The following is a 22,547-nucleotide window of genomic DNA, read 5'->3' as shown; positions in this document are numbered from 1 at the left end:
AGGTGGTGCCCAGAGAGACCGACTGGGGATGACTGGCACAGGCCAGGGGCCTTTGGCGTGTGCTGCCCCAGCCTTGGACCTCGTGCCTGCGGGAGAAGGACGAGGCCCTCGGGGCTGCCCGGCCTCCTCAGTGTCCAGGATATGTGAGATCTCTGTCAAAATTGTTTTATTCTTGGAGGTGTTTTTATTAAATTACTATCGAATGATTTTTTTCCCTGTCCATTAACCTTGTATCTTTAAAACGTCGGAAAAACCCCTAACAAAGGAATCCACAGAACTCAGGATTTTCGCCTGGGGAGAAGTTACTGGACTGAGTTTTTGGTTTTGTGCTGGATGATTTTCTCAGTGTGGTCCTGTTTGCTAGCCACTTAGCACCTGTTTCCCAGCTCTTTCAGCGTTAGGGCCCTGTCTGGGGCGAACCTTCTTTCCCACTGACCTGTGAGGGTCCCCCAAAAAGCACAAGGCCTGGCCTCGCCCAGGGCTGCTTGATGTCCTGACTCAAACTAAAAACGCCAGGCTGCGGTCAGGAAAGCAGCTACTGAAGCAAGAGAATGTATGTGAGCAGATCCACACCCTGCGTTGGGAATTTTAATTTCCGTGTGTTCCAATGCCTATGATTTTTATGAGAACTCCTCTGTAGACCTTCTCCCCATTACATATGTATGTGTGTTTACACGTGTGTGCAGCTGTGCGTTTAGAATGTTTTTACAACGTCAGTTCGTAAAGCACAAACGCACGGGGCTGAAAAGGCAGCAGGGCAATGAACGCAGTTAAACATAACCTCGATTAACAAATCTTGTTATTCATGGGTGACAGCTCGGTTAATAAGTGTCTGTGGCTTGGGTGCTGAACCGGGGCTTGATGGCGAGGTGGCAGTGATGGTAGAATCCAGGTTTTCAAGACAAACACACATCGCAGCCCAAAAGGCATGCGTGGAATCAGGTGTGGCCAGTCAGCTGGGCCGAAGCACGTTGGCTGTTCTCCTGGCTGGTCCAGCGTGAGCCGCTCGGGACACCGAATCCAGGAGAGAAGCCCTTTCCTGCGACTGCCACTTCGCCGTCTGTACAGCCAGAGGGTGGTTTTCTGGAAAATTTTTCAGGTTTTATTTCGACATCCATGAATCAGAACGTGAAGCAGATCGGTCAGTCGTGTAGCTGCAAGAGAGCGCCCGTCTGAACCGAGCGAGTGTCTGTAAGCACCCAGACGTGGCCCCAAACGTCGGTGACCTGGAATCGGATTTCACCTGGCCCTGTGCCCCGACAGCCCAGTGAGACGGGGCGCGAAGCCGCACCGACCCTCTTTGCGTCACGGGACACGCCTGTGTCGAGGGATCCCAACCCAGGGCCCTCTGAGCAGTCGGTCTCTGCCCGCGGGGCGGGGGTGGAGAGCGTCCGTGGCCGGGAAAGCCGGCCAGACCCTCCCGGGGTCCCTCGAGCCAGGGACGCGGGGAGGGACCGTCTGAAGCGCGTGCAGCCTCGGGAGCGTTTCTGCACCGGCCGCGGGGCTGGCGGCCGTGGGAGCGCAGCGTGGGCCTGGCCGGGTCACGGGTTAGGGGTCCGGCGTGTGAGCAGGAAGGAGAGAGGAGGGGAGCGATTGCCTCAGTTGTGCGTCCATCAGAGAAGAAAGGGACCAGACCCCGGGTGCAGCCGCAGGGGCTTTCGTGTCCCGGCCGTGACCCAGCGGCGCGCTGGGCTGCCTGGCCTCAGCGCTGTGGCCAATGACTAACCTGCTGTCACTCCTCTGCCCTGGTGTGTCACCTGCCCTGCCCCCGCCAGCATAACCATTCATCACGTTTGGTGGAAATTTAAACAAAACCCTCCCCCGTTAAATCCCGAGAACCATCCGATAAAACCACGAGTAAACCAGGAGCTGAGGTCCCTTTCCCGCCTCATCCCGCCCGGAGGCTGGTGCAGCATGCCCTTTCCAGGAAACGCCTGGAAGCTGGCAGGTCAGGGGCCGCAGAGAGTCTGCTGGGAGGGGACGGATTCCGGGCACCCGCTCTCGGGAAGGGAGAGGCTGCGGGATCCCGGGTCCCGCTCGCGCCACGTGTTCAAAGCGACCCACCGGGCACCGGCGACCAGTTTCTCCTCTTATTTGTAGTGAGCCCTGGCTTTCTCGCGCATGGCTGAAAATTTCATTTTGTTCAGATCCATTCCAGCCCAACATAGTGTCGCAAAAGAAGTAAAAGAAGCTGAGTGGTCCTGGGAGACCTATTCAGAATGTTATTTTTAGAATGGAAATTCGAGTAAAACACATTGAAATTTATACACTAATCCCTCAGAAAAATGTTCAAATAGAAATTCTAGCCAGAGGATAATTTAATTTTTCCTGAAAAACTTTCAAAGTACTTTGAAGAAAGCCAGAAACGTGTGTGTGCCTGCATGTGTGTGCGTGTACGTGTGCGTGTGTGTACATGTGCACGTGTGTGTGTGTGCACGTGAGAGCACTCGCGCACTTGCACAGGGTGTGGGAGGCTGGAGGGCCAGCTCTGCTGGGGAGGTGGCCGAAGGCCAGCTGGGCCCCAGTGAGGCCAGTGGTTCTGAACCGTCACCACAGGGAACCTGGGGACACAGGCCAGGCCAAGGCCCAGACTGGGGTCCCCAGACTGGTCCAGAAGCAGGGCTCCATGGTAGAGTTGCTGCCCTGGATCCAAGGAGAGGAAAGTTCACCAGCAGCCGACCCGGCCTCCAGATAAGGCAGCTGCGTACCCTTATCATAACCAATTGATTCCGCTCTGTGGGAGCCTGGCCCCTCCTGGCCCCGACCCCTCTCGTCTCCAGCTGCCCTGCTGGCACCATGTGCGCTCAGACCGACCCTGAGGCCTCTCTGTGCCTCGTGCCCTGGGATGGGCGTTGGGGGCGGCGTTTCCTGCTGGCAGCTGGGCGACGTCTCACGCCTTCCTGCCTCTCTCTTTGCAGGCCATGTGGCTGATGCTGCAGAGTGACGAGCCCGAGGACTTCGTCATAGCCACGGGGGAGGTGCACAGCGTCCGGGAATTTGTCGAGAAGTCGTTTTTGCACATCGGCAAGACCATCGTGTGAGTGTGGCTGGGGGCTGGTCTCGGCTGGGCCCTGCAGAGCTTTCCTTCTCGCTGCTCTGCTCCCTGTGGAGCGTGGGACGTGGTCACAGTGCGGAACAACCGTCACCACGTCTCCAGAACCCGGTCGTCCTCCTCCACTGAAACTCCGTCCCCACTGTTCGCTGATTCCCCACCCTCCTCCCCCAGCCCCGGGCCCCAGCCTCCTACTTTCCATCCCTGTGAACCTGAGCGCTCTTGGCACCTCACATAAGTAGAATCACCTGGCATTTGTTCCTCCGAGGCTGAGTGTCCCCAAGGTCCCTCTGTGTCATGGCCATGTTGGTATCTCACTCTTCAAGGCTGAGTAATATTCCATTATGTGGCTGGATCACGTGTTGCTTAACCATCATCTGCTGTTAACACCTGGCTCCTCCCGCCTTGCAGCTGCAGTGCACACACAACAGACACCTATTTCCATCCCTGCCTTCAGTTCTTCTGGGGTCTGGACTTCGCAGTGGAATCCCTGGTCTTATGGCAATTCTATGTGTAACTTTTTGAGGAGTTGCCAAACTTTTTCCCAAGATTCACTTTGAAAATAGAAGAAAGGGAGTTCCCATTGTGGCTCAGTGGTTAACGAATCCCACTAGGAGCGATGAGGTTTCGGGTTCAATCCCTGGCCTTGCTCAGTGGGTTAAGGATCCAGTGTTGCCATGAGCTGTGGTGTGGGTCGCAGACGCGGCTCGGATCCTGTGTTGCTGTGGCTCTGGTGTGGGCCAGCAGCTACAGCTCCGATTAGACCCCTCGCCTGGGAACCTCCACATGCCATGGGGGCGGCCCTAGAAATGGCAAAAAAGACAAAGAGAAAAAAAAAAATAGAAGAAAGACTTTCTGCTTCTAGCTATGGTGGAGCAACAGAAATCAGATTAAACCTCCTATCTTGAAAAACTAGGTTGTTTTATAAAACATATATAGATTTTTATATAAGTATAAAATATATATGTTTTATAAAATACATAAAACAACCATTGGACAACAGGCCATGATCCCTGGTAGAAAAGAGACTCATAGGTGAGCCTGCAAGCACGTGGCCTTCTTCCCAGAGGCCAGCCGTGACCTTGGAGCCCCGAGGAGGAACTCCAACAGAGAGCAAGCACGTGCGGCAACTGGATGTTGTGGGGCCAAGTTCTAGAACGGCGGGAATCTCCGAAGGAAAAGAGCTCCAGAAATACGCGTAAGGAGCCCACCACGGCTTTGTGGCATGAGAAGAAGAAATTCCCCAAGCCTGGAGAAGGGACTCCCCGGGAGCCAGGAGTGATGGAGTGAGGGCGCCCAAGCTCGGGGGTTTCAGCCGTCACGCAGCGACCTCATGTGTCAAGCAGAGGACGCGGCACAGGTTCCAGAGGGGCCGCCCAGCAAGGGGGCACTGCTCCCTGAGTCATGGCTGCTCTAGGCCCCGGCCAGCAAAGCTTCACACATGCCGGACACGAGGAGCTCAGCCTCCTGCCCTGCGAAGCCTGCTCTTCTTCCCAGGAGGACGGTACAACTGAGACTCGGCAGCATAAAATTCGTAGCATTCAGCTGTCAACCAGAACTTGGGAAGCGTGTCCCGAAGCAGGAGACGGTGACCTGGGATCAAGGGCAAAATCCATCAATAAACGCAGGCTGAGGGATAATAAAGATGAGACGCGAGGTCGTTGAAACAGCTACGATAAGGCATCCAAGTCCCTGAAGAAGAACAGAGCACGCTGTTTTTAAAAGAGCCCGACGGAACTTGCAGAGGTGATAGGTTAGAGAGCTGAGAGGAGCTCCTGTTGGCACCAAGAAGAGAGCACGTACTGCGGGGAAAAGAAAAACTCGTAAACTCACAGACCTAACTAGTTCCTGAGATGATGCAAGGTGAAGCACAGAAGATGAACGTCTGAAGGAAAAACAGAACCCGACGGCGTCTGAGTTACCTGTGGGCCAGTGTCAGAGAGCCCCACGTGCGGAACTGGGTCCGAGGGAAGGAGGCGGGCATGGGGCAGAATTAAATAACACCAAGGTTGCTGCTTCTGGACCAGAAGGGACTTAGCAGCAACGCTCGGCGGAAACGCAGTTTCAGGAGGCCGGCTCAGCGCCCGGCTCAGCCGGAGGGAGGTCCTGGCTGCTGCCCCCACCCCATGGAGCCCAAGCCCTCACCTGCTGGTGTTCTGCGAGCCTCCCGGGCACCCCGCCAAGAGGCAGCTTTGGGATCAGTAGGCCGGGGCCGAGCCTGAAGTTCCAAGTGTCCAGCTGGACGCTCAGGGGCGCCCATCCAAGCTGCGGGTCCCTGGGCCGCTCGGTCGCAAAGCCCGTGGCGTCATGGACGCGCGGGTCGAATTGAACCTCCCTCGACACAGTCACCACGTCCAAGCCCTCGGCCCTTCGACGTGGCGGTTAGTCAGCCTTCCCTGCTGGGCCCGGCCGTCCGCTCTCGCAGCAGGATCTGGGCCGGGCCCTTTCTGACCTCGCCTTCTGCCCGGCCCAAGGCAGACGGGCTGAGTCCGTCCAGGTTTGCGCGCGTCAGGAACGGAAAGAGAAGGTTTGCGAGTCGGGAGCTGGGTTTCAGGGTTTGCGTGTGTGGCACGTGGGATGGGGGTGGGGGCGGGTTGCCTGAAACGGCAAAAGCTATACCCTGCAGGTTTCCCCGGGAGGCCTGTCCCGTGGGCCCCGGGCAGGTTTGCCCCCCCGGGGGTCACTTCTGTGCGGTTGACTTTACTGGGCGTCGGGCAGAAGGCACTGCCTGGACGGTGTCCTCTGGGGTCACGTTCCGGCAGCATAACGTGGGGTGCTCGAGGGACACGAGGGACCGAAAGCTGGAGGCGCACCTGCTTCGCTTCTTTGCTCCAGTTTGAAAGTGGCCAGCTGAGAGATGACAGGGTCCTTTGGTGCAAAGCCAGGGTGTCTCGGCAGGAGACGAGACCCTCGGCTTCGAGGACAGAAGCCGCCCCAGGGCCGCGGAAGGAGTTTGCGGGCCCTCTGGGAATCCTCAGGGGCTCAACCCCCCAGCTCGCAGGAGCTCCCCAGCAACTTAATTGAACTTAGAAGCTACTGTGCTTCGGGCGGAGACTGCGGCAGCCGCCTGTCCAAAGTAGCCCTGGAAACAGGAAGGTCCAAGAGCTCGTCTTTCAGGGAGCATTTCACATGCTTTCCTAGAGCGTTTGGCATCTTGAAACATTTGATGCTGTTTAATCTCAAGAAGAAGTGAACGTTGTAAACCCGTGACCGACGTCCTTGTTTGCAGCGGCTTCAGGTAACTTTGCTTCCGAGTTGCAACATGAGGAGCGGAAGTTTCCGTCACGGTCCCCTTCTTGTCGCTTCTCATTCTCCTGCGTTTTCCTCCTTGCGTCACTGCCCGACTTACAAGTTTGTTTTGCATGAACACATCGTGCAGGAGAATAATTATACTCCTTAGAGAAGATGAAGCGTAGGGACTTTTTAATTTTAAGTACAATCCTGGGAGTTGAAACCCTAAGTAAACAAAAAGCAGGAGGGTGTAAAATAATCTTTTCGAGGCAGTTTGTCGTCTAGATTATCTTTACACCCTCTGTTTCATTTTTTAAGGAAACCATTTCGTGTTTCAAGAAGGTTATTCATATCCTTTTGTGGGTTTGCAAATGTATTGTGGATCACTTGTGTTGGAATTGAGGTTTTTAAAAGTATCTTTTAAGTAGAGAGTTCGTGTTGCTTTCAGATAACCCTCCAAAGTTTCTGTTAGAAAGAATGCTACACGATTCACAACTCACATCTTACTTTCCAAAAATAAGTAGGCTTTTTGTGTTTTCTTAGGGAATAAAGAGTGACATTAGCTCCCAAAGTTGTGAGGGATGATGTGTATAAATTCTGATTTTTAAGTGCGTGTGAAGTTTCCGTGCAAGAAGGCACAGCCTTAGCGTAAGGACGCTGGCTTTGTGTGGGGGGGGCGGGCGCGGGGACAGGGAGGGAGCGTTTCTAGATCAGAGTTCTTCTGTCTTTAAGGGACTAAAAGTGAACCCCGCGCGGCCCCCAAGACATGCGATCCAGGGCCTGCAGCTCTGTCACTGCCCCCACCACTGCGTTGCCCCCCTCGTCCCCTCTGTGTGGACCTCGGGCAGGGAGCAGGGTTGGTGGCATTTCTGGGGATGTAGCCTAATGCAGAAATAGACCCTTTATCGGTAGCGGGTCACTTGGAGACATCACTGCAGCCGTCCTGCTGTGCAGGGGAGGCGCTTCTGTGCAGCCCAGGGGACCCACCATTTTAGGGGATGGCCTCCCTCAGCAGGTGGTGTTTCAGGAAGAAAGGTGAGAAGTGGGCGAGGCAGGCAGAAGCTCGTCCCCATGGCACTCGTGGTCATCAGCCTGAGCCCAGAGTGTGTGTGTGTGTTTATGTGTGAGTGTGTATTATGTATGTGTCTGTGTGAGGGTGTGTGTGTGAGAGTGTGTGTCTGTGTGTATATGTACATATGTATATGCATGTGTGAATGTGTGTGGTGGTGTGTGTATACCTATGTGTCTGTATGTGCACGTGTGTCTGTGTGTGTCTGTGTGTGCGTACATGTGTATGTATTGTGTGGCTGTGTGTGTGTGTATGCACGTGTGTCTGTGTGTGTATGTGTGTGTTGTGTGGCTGCGTGTGTGTGTGTGTGTGTGTTATGTGTATGTATGTAGGTAAGTGTCTGCACATGCACATGTGTCTGCGTGTTTGCAGGGGTCGTGTTGTGAGTTGTTGTCAGAGTCAGGCTGTGCCCCTCGCTCGCTGTCACCTTATCACCACGTCACGTGCAGGAAGTGCTTTCGCCTGCGGCTAAAGTGATGGCATGAAGCAGACAGGCCAGTGCGTGTCCCGACTAATTTTCTGTCATTAGTCGTGTTCCATTTGGGGAAGAGGTTGCAGGACTAGCCTGCCAGCACCACTGCTGCTGGGGGCGCGTTCAGCCGGTGGAGATACGTATCATGGTTTGCGGTGCCCTATCTTCATTTTCCGTCAAACAACAAAGGCAAACATTATTACAGCGTTTCAAAGAAACGCGTTTCTAAGAGCCTCCTGGCTGAGACAACAAGCGTCTGTGTTCGCGCACCTCGCCCCTAATTGGGGCGTGTGTCCTGGTGGGTGGGCGTCCTGGCCCAGGGCCTGGCGGGGGCGGGGGGCGGCCGCAGGGCCGGGCTGGGCTCGGGCCATAGCCGCGCCCCGATACGCCTCCTGCAGAAGCGCTGCGCCGGCTGCTCTTGGGGAAACGCACATCCTCACATCCTCGCAGTCAGGCATTTGTGACGGGTGTACTTTAAGGGCAACGTTTGGGGGACATCGGAGGAGGGAAGCCCCCTCGGCCTCTTCCTCTGGGAGGATTTCATACCTGTACCCGCGCGCACGGTGCCCGCTGCGTCTCAGACCAGCCCCCGAGGCCACCCACCCGCTCCCTGCCCCCCGCCCGATGTCCACACCCTCTATCCAAGTTGAATCCGGTCCGGGACACTGGGCATCTGCGTGGGGCCCGAGACTGTCCCCGAGAGAAGCTTGCCTGGAAAGTCCACCCTGGGTGTGGGCGCCCTGAGAACTCCACGGCGACAGCTCCGCCGACCCGGCCTTTGAGGCCTCGGCCAGACGTCAGTCGTGGCGCAGAGACGGGGTCACCTCACCGTTGAGACAGTCTGCCCACTGGGAAGTCCAGCCACTTCATGCTGATGCACTTCTGAGACACCAGGGGGGCTGCCCCGTTCCTTACAGCCCAGCCAGAGCAGCCTAACGGCACGTGGACCCGAGCTGAAGCGGCAGGTGTGTGAGTTGGTGACACGTCCGGGTTAGATGTGCACCCAGCTCTTGGACTAGGGTCCGTCAGGTCCTCGGAGCTACTGCAGCCCCTGAAGTCGCCCCTTGAGTGGGGGGGCGGGGGGACTGAGCCTGAGGCCAAGGGGATGGTGGGCCCTCTCCCACTTTCTTCGTCTCAGGGCCAGGCTGCCCTGGGCAAGTAGAGGCTCCTAGGTGACAACAGAACACGTGCTGTGCAGATGTCACAAAGGACGAGGGTGCTGGGCCCGTCCCTGGATCAGCACAGGAGTCACAGCAGCGTGGCTGGCGGGAGGGCTGACGTCCGAGGGCCGCGGGTGAAGCGGACGTGGGTGGAGTTGAGAGTCGGTTTGCATTCCAAGTGGGTGGAATGGCATGAGCGAAGGCCCGGAGGCGCCCCCGGCGCACCGGTCGGCACAGCCCTCGGGGCCTCCGGGTGGATCGTGGGGCCGCCCCTGCTGGGCGCTGCCAGTGACGCCGTCAGCTGTCCCGAGGATGACACCTGAGACGAGATGGCTGGAAAGTGGGGCTTCTCTACTTCACCGTGCCCAGGGACCCTGGCAAGGAAGCAGAAAGCAAGGGAGATGCGGGCCAGGGGCCACGGCGTGCTGGCAGCGGCGTCTGCGAGGCCCCGCGAGGACGCCCCGCTCTGTGGCCCAGGATGCGCTGGAGGCGGCCTGCGGGCCCTTCCGCAGACCCGGCCCCCGGGGCCCCTCCCGGGCCACGCTATCCGAGGCTCGGTGTGGACTCCGCGGTGGACTTTACGGGGACGTGGGTGTGGAAGGGCAGCGTGAAGGCGGCCGTCCCTCCACCGTTGGCATCCCATTTTCCAGCGCCTTCTTAAGACTCCGAGGTTTGAAGCAAAATCTTGACAGGTTTCCTGAGAATGGTGCACACGACGCAGATATTTTTTGACCAAGCACATCTGAAAATGTCCCCCTCTGTCCTCAGAAGGACCAGGCGAGCTGGCGCACACTTCCGGGTGGAAGTCTCTTCCCTGCAGAACCATGAGGCCTTGCACTGGGGCTTTGATGTGTGTGTCCCTGTGGGGGCGGGGCCACGCCACCTCCCCTCCCGCTGGCCCTGGGACCTTCTCCCTGTCCCCACGTTCTGAAACGCCTTCAGGGGCCCTCTCAGTCTGGAAGTGCACGTTCCGCTCTGATCACTTTTCTAGATGCGTTTGTAAGATACTTGTTCTCTGTTCTCTTTCTGGAAATGCTGCTACACTGGCCTCTCAGGACCACCTCCTGCTGTCCTCTCTTCCTTTGTCAGATTTCCGTCTCTCTGCTCTGCTTCCTGGGAGATTTCCTCAATTTTATCTTCAGAATCTTCTCTTGAATTCTTAATTTCTGAACTTGTTTCAATTTCTAAATCTTTTTTTCCCCCAAATTGTCCTTTTTAATAGAGTGTCTTGCTTTTGCTTCTGTGATAGCATTCCCTGTCTCTCTGAAGACACCAGCACAAGTACATACGAGGGTTTGGGTTTGTTCTTCCCCATTGGTTCTGTTGCCTCCAAGTTGCTGTCTTTTGAATGGTCTGTGGTGGCGTCTGTCTTCGTACATGGGTTTTTCCTTACAGGTCTGTCTGTCTGGTCATCCTTGGTTTTCTGCTTATGTTTGAAAGAGGACCCTAAAAGCTGATTGGAGATTTTGAGGACATAATCAGAGCTTGGGGGGTCCTGGTCACCCTGGGTGCCCGCAAGGGCCCTTTAGTTGGAGAATCTGAGTCCAGAGGAGAGTCAGTCCCCAGCACCCCCAGAGGGGGACCAGCCTCACCCCAGCCCCCCAACCTCCCTGGAGGAGGACCAGTCTCACTCCATCCCCCCACCAGGAGAAGCAGCCTCACCCCAAGGTCGGGGCTGAGGAGCCCTGGGGCCCAGCAGGCAGTCCGCCTACCTTTGCTGTTCTCTACTTGGTGGCCCCACCCCCACCCGGGGCCCAATGACCTTCAATCCGCCCCCTTCTTCCGCAGGGAGGGCGAGGCCGCTGCCCTGTGATGGGGACCCGGGAGGGGTGGGGCGTCAGACTGCTCTGGGGGGGTTTCACCCACCTCCCGCCCTGAGCGTGCGGGGGCTCCCCGAGGGCCAGGTGGGTCCAGGGTCCGTGTTGCTGCGGCCGGCTCGCGCGTCTGCCTCTCGGGCTTCTGCTCGTCCTGCAGCGCTCGCTCACCTGCTCCACAGCCCCAGACCTGGGTGCCGCTCACCTGTCTTTGTCCTTTAGCCTTGTGAGGCTGCTCCTTTTGCAGGGGTCCAGGGAAGGAGGCCACGTGTGTGCCACCACCGACCTCATCCGGGACCTGCCGTTCCTCCCATGTGGCCCATGTCCTTGGCCGGGAAGTCGTAGCTGCTGGCGGCTCCTGTTTGCACACGTGTACCCTGTTGGAGCTGTGCTCTGGAAACGGCCCCCAGAGCGCCGTCCCAGCCCAGACTCGAGAGCAGCTGCTCGCTTTGCTCTGCTTGTTCCTGGGAGGGCTCCCGGGCGGGTACGGTTGAAAAGCACCTCTTCTTGCCTGACTGCTGGGTGCCGTCGCCCTCAGGCTGCCTCCTACTGCTATTTAATGCCCATTTGGAGCCCACAACTTATTTGAAAAGTTGGATGACCCAGGACCCCTGCTGAGGAGCTATTAGTCTAAATTAATGGGCATTAGTTGCGGTTAATGAGCTGAGCTGTCCGTCTGCTCCCTGTTGGCCACTGTCATCTCATGAACATCGCAGCTCTGCTTCCGGCCACAGCATGACTTGACTTGTTAGGACAGGTCAGCTGTTACCTTTGACTTGTTAACACAGGAGTGTCTGTATGGCTGTAGCTCAGCGTTTCGGGCCCTTGGCTGAGACGGCTGCTCACTGCCCTCTTGCAGACCAAGTGCAAGTTAGAAAGTGGATTCTGCCAACTCAGTGCTGCTTTCCAGCCCTTTCCTTGGCGGTCGTTGCTTGTCGGGGAGACCATATCAGTTATAGGGCGAGGCCACGATTTGCCATCCTGGGAGGGGCGGCCGGGCTGGTGGACGCATCTGCAGCCGGGGGCTCAGCCACCAGCATCAGGAGAAGGCAGGGGAGGCCTGCGGGCATCAGGTCACTTCTCAGGTACAGGTCCCTCCCGACTTTGCCCCTTCTCGGCAAAACTGCAAAGCGGCCCCGAGAGGCCTCGGTGGTTGGAACGGACCGCGCTGAGCCGGCAGCCGGCCTGCGGGTGTGGGCAGGACCGCTCCCCTGAGCGAAGCAGGTGGGCGCGGTACCCAGCAGGTCAGGCCCCACCACGGCGCGCCCTTCACTTTCCTCAGAGGGTGTTTCCCTGCGGACATGGGAGGATGTTGAGAAAGACAAGAGGGGGCGCTCTCCCACGCTGTGCTGTCGGAAGTGGATCAAGGTCGGACTCCAGGTGACGGGTCAGCGGGAAAGCCCAGGAGGTCAGGTTCCGTCTCTGCTGCCGCATCTGTGTCCATCCACAACCGCCATCAACACTCAGTGCCCCTTGGCAGTGGCACCTGCGGTGGACAAGCCAGCACTAGCGCAGTGCCCTTTTCTTCAGATGCCCTCTGGGACTAGGGGGCGGGGGGCCTAGAACTACCCCTCTGTCACGGGGGCTCTCAGGCCGGTTCAGCCGGCCCGCTCGGGGAGCAGGCCCTGAAGTCAGGCATTACTTTGTCATTTTCTTTCTTTGCCAAAAAGTTCCATTTGTAAAAACAATTCAAATGAGATTGTATTTTTCGTTGCTGGGGTATCAGTTTGTAGAAAGCCAGAGGTCAGCTGAGAGGCAGTGGCCTCGCTCCTTTTCCAAACAAGAGGGACGATGGAGCTCCGGCCGAGGCTCCTCTCGAAACTGGTGAATGCGCCCCTTCGGCCTATGACCCGTCGGGCTGGGCTCGGGGTCCTTAGCTGTTGTCGGCCTTGCGTGTTGAGGGAGGGAAGCCTGAGCCCGCGTGGCCTCGAGCTGCGTCAGAGGCGGAGCAGGACGGGAGCGTTTGTCGTTGCATTTTGTGGGATTAATCACCGTCATTAATCACCGTCGGTCTCCCAGTGGCCCGGCTGCGGGACAAAGCGAGGAGCCGCCGGGAATCGTGACGCGACGGTAACAAGGGCACGCAACTTACTAAGTGGAGTGCGCTGAATTTATAGTGAATTCTCTGAAAACTGCCCCCAACGTGTTTTAAAAAGGAAGGGACAGACAGAAGAGATTAATTTGTAGTCACTGACGTCATCAAGACCGGTCTGGAGAAGTACGCAATCTCTGAAGTCCCCGAAAGCCTCCCGGGTCCTCCGCGTCCCCACGCCGCGCACCGCTGCGGGGAGAGGCCCGTCGGGGACTGGGCCTGCCGGGGGCCCAGCACTCCGGGCTGACGTGTCTTCTCTTCTCCGCAGGTGGGAAGGAAAGGACGAGCACGAAGTGGGCAGGTGCAAGGAGAGCGGCAGGGTGCACGTGAGGGTGGACCTCAAGTACTACCGCCCCACCGAAGTGGTAAGCGCCCCGCCCGGCCGCGCCCGCGCGCCTGCGTGTCTCCAAACCGAGCCCAGGAAACTGAATTCGAGGTGCTCCTCTCCTCCCCACGGGCTCTGCGGCCGTGGGGGGGGAAGCAGCGCGAGACCCACCCCGGGCGGGGCTGGGCCTCGGACGGGAGGCGCGGGTCCCCGCAAGTTCGTCTGGGGGGCTGACTGAGCCCGGACCCGCAGGAGCCCTGCCACACAGGGCTGTCCACGGCCTGTGGGGTCGAGAACCCAAGGCCACTGCCTCTCTCTATCTCTCTCTCTCACACACACACACACCCCCCACACACACAACATCCAGATACACACAACACACACTCAATACACAGACACTCTCAGACACTCAACACACAGACACACACACTCAGAGGCTCACACGCACATAGACTCACACACACAGACACACAGCACACCCACGCACCTGTACACGTTCCCTTTCTGCGCACGCTGTGTGCCCTATGCACCTGTCGACTGTAACGCCTGACCCTCTGCTGGGCTGCTTTGCCGAGGTGGTGTCTCCCAAGCGGGAGCTCTGCGGCGAGGCGCTAAGGGACTTGGTGCCTGGGAACGTTGACGGCCGGCTGGCCGGTGATCGCCAGAGGGTCCGGGTTGAGAGGTGACCTCTGGGCTGTGAGAACACAGCCTCTTCCTCTCCTCGAGCTAAAAAGGCTTCTAGCTCGGTGTTGTCACGTGAACGGGGGCCGCCTTCGCGTGGCGACAGCTCAGCGCTTTCAGCGCACCTGAGCCGATGGAGCAGCGTCTCCAGAGACCGATGTTCCCGCAGTGGCTCCCGGATGCCGTGTGGCCCGACTGCGGGGACAGACCCGCCTTCTCCGTGTCTCTGGTGGCGCCTCCCGAGGTGGGAAGCCCGGGAAGGACGTGAACGTGCCCCCCACCCCCTGGGCACTAAACGGCTTGTTTCACACGGACGGACGCTTCACTCGGCGCGTCCTACACACACAGAGGAGGGAGCCAGTCCGGCCGGGTCTGCCCTGGGCCCGCCTCCCACACCAGCGGTGCCCGTGCGGCAGGGAGGGCGTGCGCGCGGCAGGCGACGCCTGCGAGGTCCCGGGCGGGGGCCCAGCACTGTCCCGCCGAAGCGGGCGGCCGCCTGTCCGGCCCCGAGGCCCGTGGGAGGACCGTCGCTTTTCCGCACCGCGAGTGGGCAGATGGGTCTCTGCGCCCACCCGCAACCCGTCCTCTCAGAAAGCTCGACCGGTCGCAGCGCAGACGTGCCCGTTCCCCCTCTGACACCAGCACAGTCTCGAAGCTTGGGAGGGAGGAAGGCCCGCTCGGCCGGCATTCTCTCTGGGGCGCGGGCGGTGGAGAAGGACGCAGAAGGAAAGAAACGGCTGCGCAGGGAAAGGACCCTCGGACCAGCGGCCGGGCCTCGGAGCCCGGCCAGGTCCCTTTCCCGCCAGGCCCTGCGCCTCTCGAGCAGGCAGGCGTCCCCGCGGCCACCGGGCCGCACCTCCCGCCTCCCTCCTCACCTGCCGCTGGGCTTGCAGGGTCACCGAGCTGGACCTTCCTGGCCTCTGAGTGGCGTGAAGCCTGTCCCCCTCTCAGCTCAGCGCTCCTGGTGTCAGGAGACTAAACTGGGCCCTCGTTCCTCAGAACAGCAGCTTTTTCCCCGGCTCCTTCTGGCCTCGGCAGGGACAGTGCTCCCCAGGAAAAGGTGGCCCGACTGGAGGCTGCCCGTCAACCCGTGAGCTTTTGCTCAGGGCTGGGGCCCTAGGGGCCGCCACGTCCAGGAGTCGAGCAGCACTCGGAGTGGGCGGACACGGACACTCTGTGCCTGAGCAGTGTCCGCCCCTCTCTGTCTGCAAGTGCGTCTGCAGGTGCTGCGGACTCTGCCCTCCCTTCCTCGGGGGCTAGAAAGCTGGTTCTCCCGGCCAGCTCGGGCCCTGTGTCTTTGGCACATGGGGCCTCTGAGGCCAAGCACGTAAACTGGATCTTGGGGTCAAATGGTTCCGGAAGGACTGAAAGAAAGAAAAACACCATTAAGAAAATTTGGGGGGGAGTTCCTGTTGTGGCTCCGTGGTAATGAGCCCAACTGGTGTCCACGAGGATGCCGTTCCGTCCCTGGCCTCGCTCAGTGGGTTGAGGATCCGGCGTTGCCATGAGCTGGGGGGCGGGTCGCAGACACGGCTTGGATCCCATGTGGCTGTGGCTGTGGTGTGGGCTGGCGACTACAGCTCTGATTCGACCCCTAGCCTGGGAACGTCCGTATGCTGTGGGAGTAGCCCTAAAAGGACAGAAAGAAAGGAAGGAAGGAAACTTTGGGGGGGAAAGGGGGAAAGGACAGACATATCGGCTCTCAGAGCACCAGTGTCCCAGATCCAGACTAAAGGGGGATGGAGATTTACGTGGTTGGGGGGGTCAAGTTCCAACCGAGGACACGCAGCTCTGAGGGAAGGAGGCCACGGGCAGTGAGCAGGGCGAGGGCCGCCCTCCCCGGATGCTTTCCCTCGTGGGTCTGCCCCGCACAGGACCCGCACTCCTGCTCCTGCTCAGCCTGGCGAGCCCAGAACGTTTGGGTTTGGGGCGAAGGACTCTCATGTCCAACTGGAGCAGAACAGAGTCCTGTTTTTCGGGTCTCGCCCTATAAACCCCTGGGTTTCCCTTGAAGGCTTAGGAGTTCTGCCACTTGGAGAGCTTGGCCCTGGCAGTTAGACCGCAAAGCCCCCTCTGCCTCTGCAGCCCGGCATTCGGTGCAGGATGTCCCTGTTAACACCGGAGCCCCGTGCCTCTGAAAGCTCCCGCCTCACGGAGAGTGGGCCTGCGTGTGTGCGTGTGCACGTGTGCCCAGAGCCTGGGCGCTGTGTGTCCAGTGCAGAGAAGGAGCCGTGTTGCGTTTCAGGCACCATCACCCGAGTTCCGAAGCTCCGTCTGTGATCTCAGGCGCGTCCCTTGTCAGTGCCTTTGTTTGCCTGCCTTTAAGAGTGGGATGAATGATAGAAATTTCAAAGAGCTGTTTTCAGAATTTGCAGCCAGTTGCAAGATGCTTCATTAGACCCGGTCTGGCCCACAGTCACATACCCAGCATGGGTGCTGTTGTTGTCATTTATTCATTCATGCAGCAGGTATTTCCCAAACCCTGCGTCAGACTTCAGCGTGCACAAGGCAGACCCACTGCGCCCTCGTGGAGCTTGTAGATGGGAGGAACCTGCCAATCTCGATCCAGCACCTCTGAAAGTAGAGTCTGACATCACAGCGAATCGTGCGTGTTAACCACGGAGAAGCAAGTAGCACGGCTAATCCAGGCTTCTAGCGGACGTTTACATGTACTTTGATTTTTACTCTTTCCGATCCTCTTTCCCAAGATGCAGTAGCTGTTCCGTGGTGTGGAATCATCGTGTAAATACAAGAAAATTGATATCGATTTATTACTTAATTTAAAATAATAACAAAGATATCTGCTTTTTGCTTGAGAATTTTCAACTTGGAAAATTCAGAAAGGTTGGGTTAAGAAGTATTCCTCCTAGTGTGCCAAATTTTAAACCACACCAAGTGGTCAACTTACTTTGAAAAAAAAAAAAAAAAAGCTAAGATTTTTTTTCTCAGGAAAACAAACCAACCAAACAACATTTTTTTCCTGCAGAGCATTTTAGAAAATGGCCTGGAAAACACATTCCCAGACCAAAATTGAAATCATCTATGTTTCGTGAGAAATATTTCAGTTTAAACTCTACTAGGTGATGGAGTTCGAATTTTCCTCCCTGTATTTTGTGTCTTTAACATTCATTTTTCTTGCCATTGTACCTCTAATGTCTGCATTTTTGACTGGTTTTTGTCTTATTTACTTAGATACTTAATGTTTCTCTCCATTCTTTATAGATACTAGAAAAAAAAATCCTGAGTTAAAATCTAGAACTGGGAGAAGCAGCAACTTCAAAGAAGGCAGCAAGCTAGTTAAAACAACACCTTCTTTCAGTGAAACCATGTGGCCTGTTTCTAATCAAATTACCATATGCTTGTCGACCTGTCCCCTCCGCAAACGTCGCCTAATATTTTTCTGTAAATGATGTTAAGTTAAATGGCCCATAATTGCTTGTTCTACCTCGTAGCCCTGTTTAGAGTAATGCTGGGTAACACTTTCCAGACCTCAGGAATCTGATCTGTCATCAGAGGACGCGTCTAAATACCAGTTCGAGCTTCCCCCAGCACCATCTCTAGGTCCCGGGGGGCTTGGAACTGTCCTTTCTTGTCCTGAGCTGCTCTCACCACCTTCTCACCCCCCTCCCTGCCCTCATCTTCTCAGGCTGGGGGAGCGGGCAGCGGCTGATGTGTCCCTGTCCTGCTGCTCCTGACCCCAGGCTCTAAGCCCCCTCGGCCCCCGTGCTCCTTTGTTCTCGTCTGCGCGGTGGGAGCCCCCCGGGAGGACACAGACAGAGCGGATTAAGGGCCAGCCCCTCTCTCTGCGATCCTGGAGCTGTAGCCACAGAGGCCGGGCCCCTTGTTCCCCGCAGTTCGACCCGCGTGCCCGCGACCCCCACGGTGGAGTGTGCAGCCGCGGGCTGTGGAATACGCTGCTGCTAATGCCCCGTCTTAATGCTTCCTCTGGTGTAATTATTCTCTGGACTTTTGACCACTTGTATTTGATAAATAGTTTATGTCTCTAAGTCACTGTTTATGTGTTTTAAGCCCCCGCTTAGGCTCCTCATACTCATCTTTATCCCTTCCTTAATCACGCTGGCCCTTCCTGCCCTGTTCCTTCCTTGGACCTAAGCAAGAAAGCTTTGTTTCGGCCCCTCCAGTTGGTTCTCGATTCCGCCCCCCCCTTTTACTTCCATGCTTCGCGGGACCCCATACGGGAACCCCAGGGCGGTGGCATTCCTCCCCAGGCCGGCCCTTCCCTCGGCCACGTCGCCTCCGAGCGTCTCAGACCTAATGAAATAATAATTGGGTCCCGACTGAGATGCCCCCAGCTCCCTCCTGTTTTTCCTTGAAGGTTTTATGATCAGATCCGGATTAGAAGCGATACCACTCACGTCTCTCTGAATAGTCGCAGCCATGCGCCTCCCTCAGCTTCTAAACGGTTTTGCTTTGCATCCTAACACCTCGTTGGTATCCTTAGTATAGATGCCAGCATTCCTCGTACCGAGAGGGAACTCTCACTGAATCCGTGCCTTTCCCCCGAAGGCTGGCCGGGCAGTGGCCACCCTCATTTAGAGCCTCAGCAGTGACCGCTTGACGTCAACAACATAGGCTCCAACGTCTCGGAAGCTGCGTTTAGCCCCTGCCACTGCTTTCCCGGGAAGCTCAGCCTCTGCCTGAGCTCGGCCTCCACCTGCGGGAGCTCTGGTCCCTTCCTTCAGGAGTCAGGACCGGCTCTGGCCTCTTCACTTGCATTTCCGACCACTGAGATCTGTGTTCCAGAGTTTCGGAAACCCGTATTTGCTGTTTGTTCTTTAAACAAATCGACAGTGCTCTTCCTGTTCTATTAAGACTTATTTAAAAAAAAAAAAAAAAAGGAGTTCCCGCTGTGGTGCAGTAGGTTAAGGATCTGGCTTGTCTCTGTGGGATGTGGGTTCAGTCCCCGACCCAGCACAGTGGACTCTTAAGGGTCTGGTGTTGCTGCAGCTGCCTCTCAGATTCAATCCCCGGCCTGGGAACGTCTGTATGACACGAGGCGGCCGAAAAAGAAAAAAAAAAAGACTTTTTTATCTTCCAAAAGAAGTATAATTTGAAAGTCTTCATCCGTGGAGACTGCCTGGATGACACTGCGTTTCCTTCTTCCACCCGGTGGCTTTATGTTCCCAACGAGGCTAATGGTTCCTTACCACTTGCTCTTCCCAGCACAGTGTTCATTGTGGATAGTGACTACTCTGGGTCTACCCACATGCCGTGCCCGTCTGCTTGGCACCCTCTGCTTTCTCTTGCCCCCCAAGGCCACCCCCTCCCGCCTCACTCCCCCACCCTTGACTCAGGGCCGATGGGCAAAGTTGAGCAGTTGTCTGACTCAGAGTTGGAAGCCTCCCGGTTGGTCCACAGCTGATGGTCCCATTTCCTAACTCAGTAGCTCTGATCCGCCTCCTAACACTTATGCCCCATGTGCTTGGCCTGCTGGTACCTGTTCCGTCCCCCTGACAGCAGGCGCTGGGCTTTAGAGCACGAGCTGCTTTGTGTATTTTGTGATGCTGGTCCCTGGGCAAGTCTGCTGGGCACTGCCTCACGAAGCCTGGCTTGTGGGGGGAGGGCGGTGTGCAGAAGAGACTCAGCGTTCCCCAGTGGTTCGTCATGTATGTTTATAATTGGTTCGTCATGTATGTTTATAATGTAACATTTACCTGCAGCTGCTCAGAATGCCACGGTATCCCTATATGACTGAGGTCCTGGGGATTTAGTTCAGGAGGGCAGTGAGCCCTAGTAGCACTGTGGGTACCACTGTGGGGAGCAGGTGGATGAGGTAGGACCCTTGCCCCGCAGTGCCCCTCCCCCAGAGGAGGGAGCACTCAGAAGCCGTGGGCTGGGCCGGGCAGGAACAGCGAGGAGCTCCGTGGGCCTGGGCATCAGAGGCGAGAGCAGTGACAGAGGCCAGGACGTTGCAGAGATGGCGAGCACAGGGTTAGGGAGCCGATCGATGGTGATGGGGGGGCCAGGCAGGAAGGGGGGGCAGATGCTGTGACCCTGCCTGCAGGTTGAGTTCTGTTGCGTCGTCAGGGCCTTGAGTTGGAGCCGGCGGAGGCAGAAGGCCAGAGTCAGGCTCGATGTGCACGAGCTGAGATGAAGCCCCGGAGGGGCATGGGGTGAGGGTGGGCGCAGAGGAGCTGGTCTCAGGCCAGCAAGTTTGGGTGCAGGAGGTCAGTCTCAGAGACTCGGGTGAGCACGCGGGTTAAGGATTCACATACTAAGCATCTGTATCAGGAGCCGCAGGCCGGACTAAAGTGCCTTCCACCCTTGACACTTGACCCCTGCCTTCGAGGCTCCTCGGGGATTTGACACCAAAGCGCTGATATCAACTGGCAGGTGATGCCTATCTGAGTCCAGGTGACTGAGCCTTGGAGGAGACAGAGACCCGCCCCGGAAGTCAGGATGCAGGCATTCCGGCTCCTAAAGATGAAAGGCTGGTCTAAGTATAAGCTGCTTGTGCTGCGTTTTCATTTTCCTCGTGTCATCATCATCTGCCCCTGTGGAATCAGCAGTCATCAAAGGCGTCTGGGAGGAACGAGCTCTTCAGCTCCGGGGGTTTTCTTTCATTCCGTGTGCATTTGGTTCTGCGCCCCAACAGCTTCACGCAGGAAAGGTCGTTTGAATGACGGCTCTACTTCCTGATCTGATGGAAGAAACCCCGGTCACGGTGAAGGGAGGGGGTGGAGTCCCTCTGCTTCTGCCGGGCTCTGAGCTCCTGGCGCTGACACCAGGCTCTGAGATCCAGCCTAGTCCACAGCTACCCTGCAACAGGGCATCCCTGGTGGGCTGAGCATTAGCCACCAGAGGGCCACTTACCTGCCGACTCCTGCCCCCCCAAATCTCCCTGCAAACGCCCATCACTTTTGCAGCCCAAACCCATGTTGCTTTCCCATTGCTGCTCCAACAAACAGTCACAGGCTTAGCAGCTTAGAGCTGCACAAGCTTATTATCCGACGGTCCCAGAGGTGGACGGCTGAACCGACTGCCACTGGACCAAAGTCCAGGTGTGGTCAAGGCTGTTTCTCCAGGCGGCCCAGGGTCCCTGGACCATAGGGTGTCCACGGGAGCAAAATGCGGGGCTCGTCACCTTGCCCCATTGCTGGGCCGTGGTGTTTTCTGTTGTTGGGAATACACATCCCTGGCCCCTTTGAGGAGAAAGCAGAAGTGGAAGATCCAGTCAATTGTCAGTGTCCAGCATCATGGTGCTCACACTCAAAACGCAGCCAACGCGCGTGGGCCGGGCTGTTTCCGAGTCGAGGGAGCACCGGGCAGGGACCAGACCAGGGTCCTGAGAGAAGGGAGCGGGGGTGGCTCAGGAAGGAGACTCGAGAGCACCTGCCAGGCTGGGAGGGGGCGCAGCCCCTCGACGCCTCGCAGAGACGCGGCCTGTCTTGCTGGGGGGGTGGGGGGAGTGCTGGCTCCTCCCTGCCCCCAGCACAGCCCCTCCCCTGGATGTGACCTCTTTCCCCCCCTGGCCTTTCGTCACGTGTCCTCCTTAAGCCCCACGGACGCACTCCCCCTTCTGAGACCACCAGCCTGTCCCCTGACACGTGTCCTCCGGCTGCTTACCTGTCACGTGTGGGGCGGCCCCTCACCTGCTCCATCAGGTTAGTTGCAGGAGTTCTGTGGTTGAGGCTAGAGCTGCTTCCGTGGATAAAGGGCAGCCAGGCCCTTCCTCTCACACGAGGGAGCGTTCCAGGAAGGCTCTAAATTCACTTTTACTCCTTTTACACACTCTCCTATCCCTCAACAGCGATTTTGTTGAGAATGAAATTAATTGTGTGCAGAGGGATATTAAGACATAATCTTTTTTCTTCAATCAATTATTTTTTATGATTTTAAGACAGAATTTTTTTTTTTTTTCCTTTTCAGGGCTGTACCTGTGGCATATGGAGGTTCACTGGCCTACACCACAGCCACAGCAACGGGGTCTAAGCTTCACTTGCGACCTACACCACAGCTCACGGCAATGCCGGATCCTTAAACCACTGAGCGAGGCCAGGGATCGAGCCTGCATCCTCATGGATACTAGTCAGATTCGTTTCCACTGAGACACGACGGGAACTCCTTGTACCCTTTTTGTTTGTTTTTGTTTCTGCTGAGCCACAACGGGAACTCCCAAGAGATAGAATCTTTTACATTTGGATTATTTTTGGAGTTCCTGTCGTGGCGCAGTGGTTAACGAATCCGACTAGGAACCATGAGGTTGCGGGTTCAGTCCCTGCCCTCGCTCAGTGGGTTAAGGATCTGGCGTTGCCGTGAGCTGTGGTGTAGGTCGCAGACGCGGCTCGGATCCCGCGTTGCTGTGGCTCTGGCGTAGGCCGGCGGCTACAGCTCCGATTCGACCCCTGGCCTGGGAACCTCCATGTGCCACAGGAGCGGCCCAAAGAAATAGCAAAAAGACAAAAAAAAAAAAATTCAGATTATTTTTGGAAAGTAATTCAGCAGAGGAAATGTTCCAAACCTTGAAGACCACCGTTGACTATCCTCTCAGGAGTGTGTCAACTTTTCTCTAAGGCACCTGAAGATACTGTGAAAAAGAGTTGTTTTGGTTTTAGTTTCAGAATATTAGAAGTTCTGTATTCCCTTCTTGAAACTCTAAAATTTAAAAGAAAGCATAGGAGCTCCTGCTG

At 57.0% G+C, this 22,547-nt stretch overlaps 1 protein-coding gene across 2 annotated transcripts in view; it reads left to right on the top strand.

Annotated features, from left to right (window-relative positions):
- The window catches only part of GMDS (GDP-mannose 4,6-dehydratase), a 433,626-nt gene that overhangs the window by 359,220 nt on the left and 51,859 nt on the right, over positions 1–22,547 (top strand). For both annotated transcript variants that reach the window (XM_047797344.1, XM_047797345.1), the window contains 2 exons: positions 2,919–3,037; positions 13,159–13,255. In XM_047797344.1, coding sequence (XP_047653300.1) covers positions 2,919–3,037; positions 13,159–13,255 — 216 coding nt within the window. The remainder of the gene's footprint in view (positions 1–2,918; positions 3,038–13,158; positions 13,256–22,547) is intronic.

This window comes from Phacochoerus africanus, chromosome 9, assembly GCF_016906955.1.
Source record: "Phacochoerus africanus isolate WHEZ1 chromosome 9, ROS_Pafr_v1, whole genome shotgun sequence".
Lineage (NCBI taxonomy): Eukaryota > Metazoa > Chordata > Mammalia > Artiodactyla > Suidae > Phacochoerus > Phacochoerus africanus.
The sequence above is the reverse complement of the archived record's forward strand: the minus strand, read 5'-3'. Positions and strand labels throughout refer to the sequence as shown.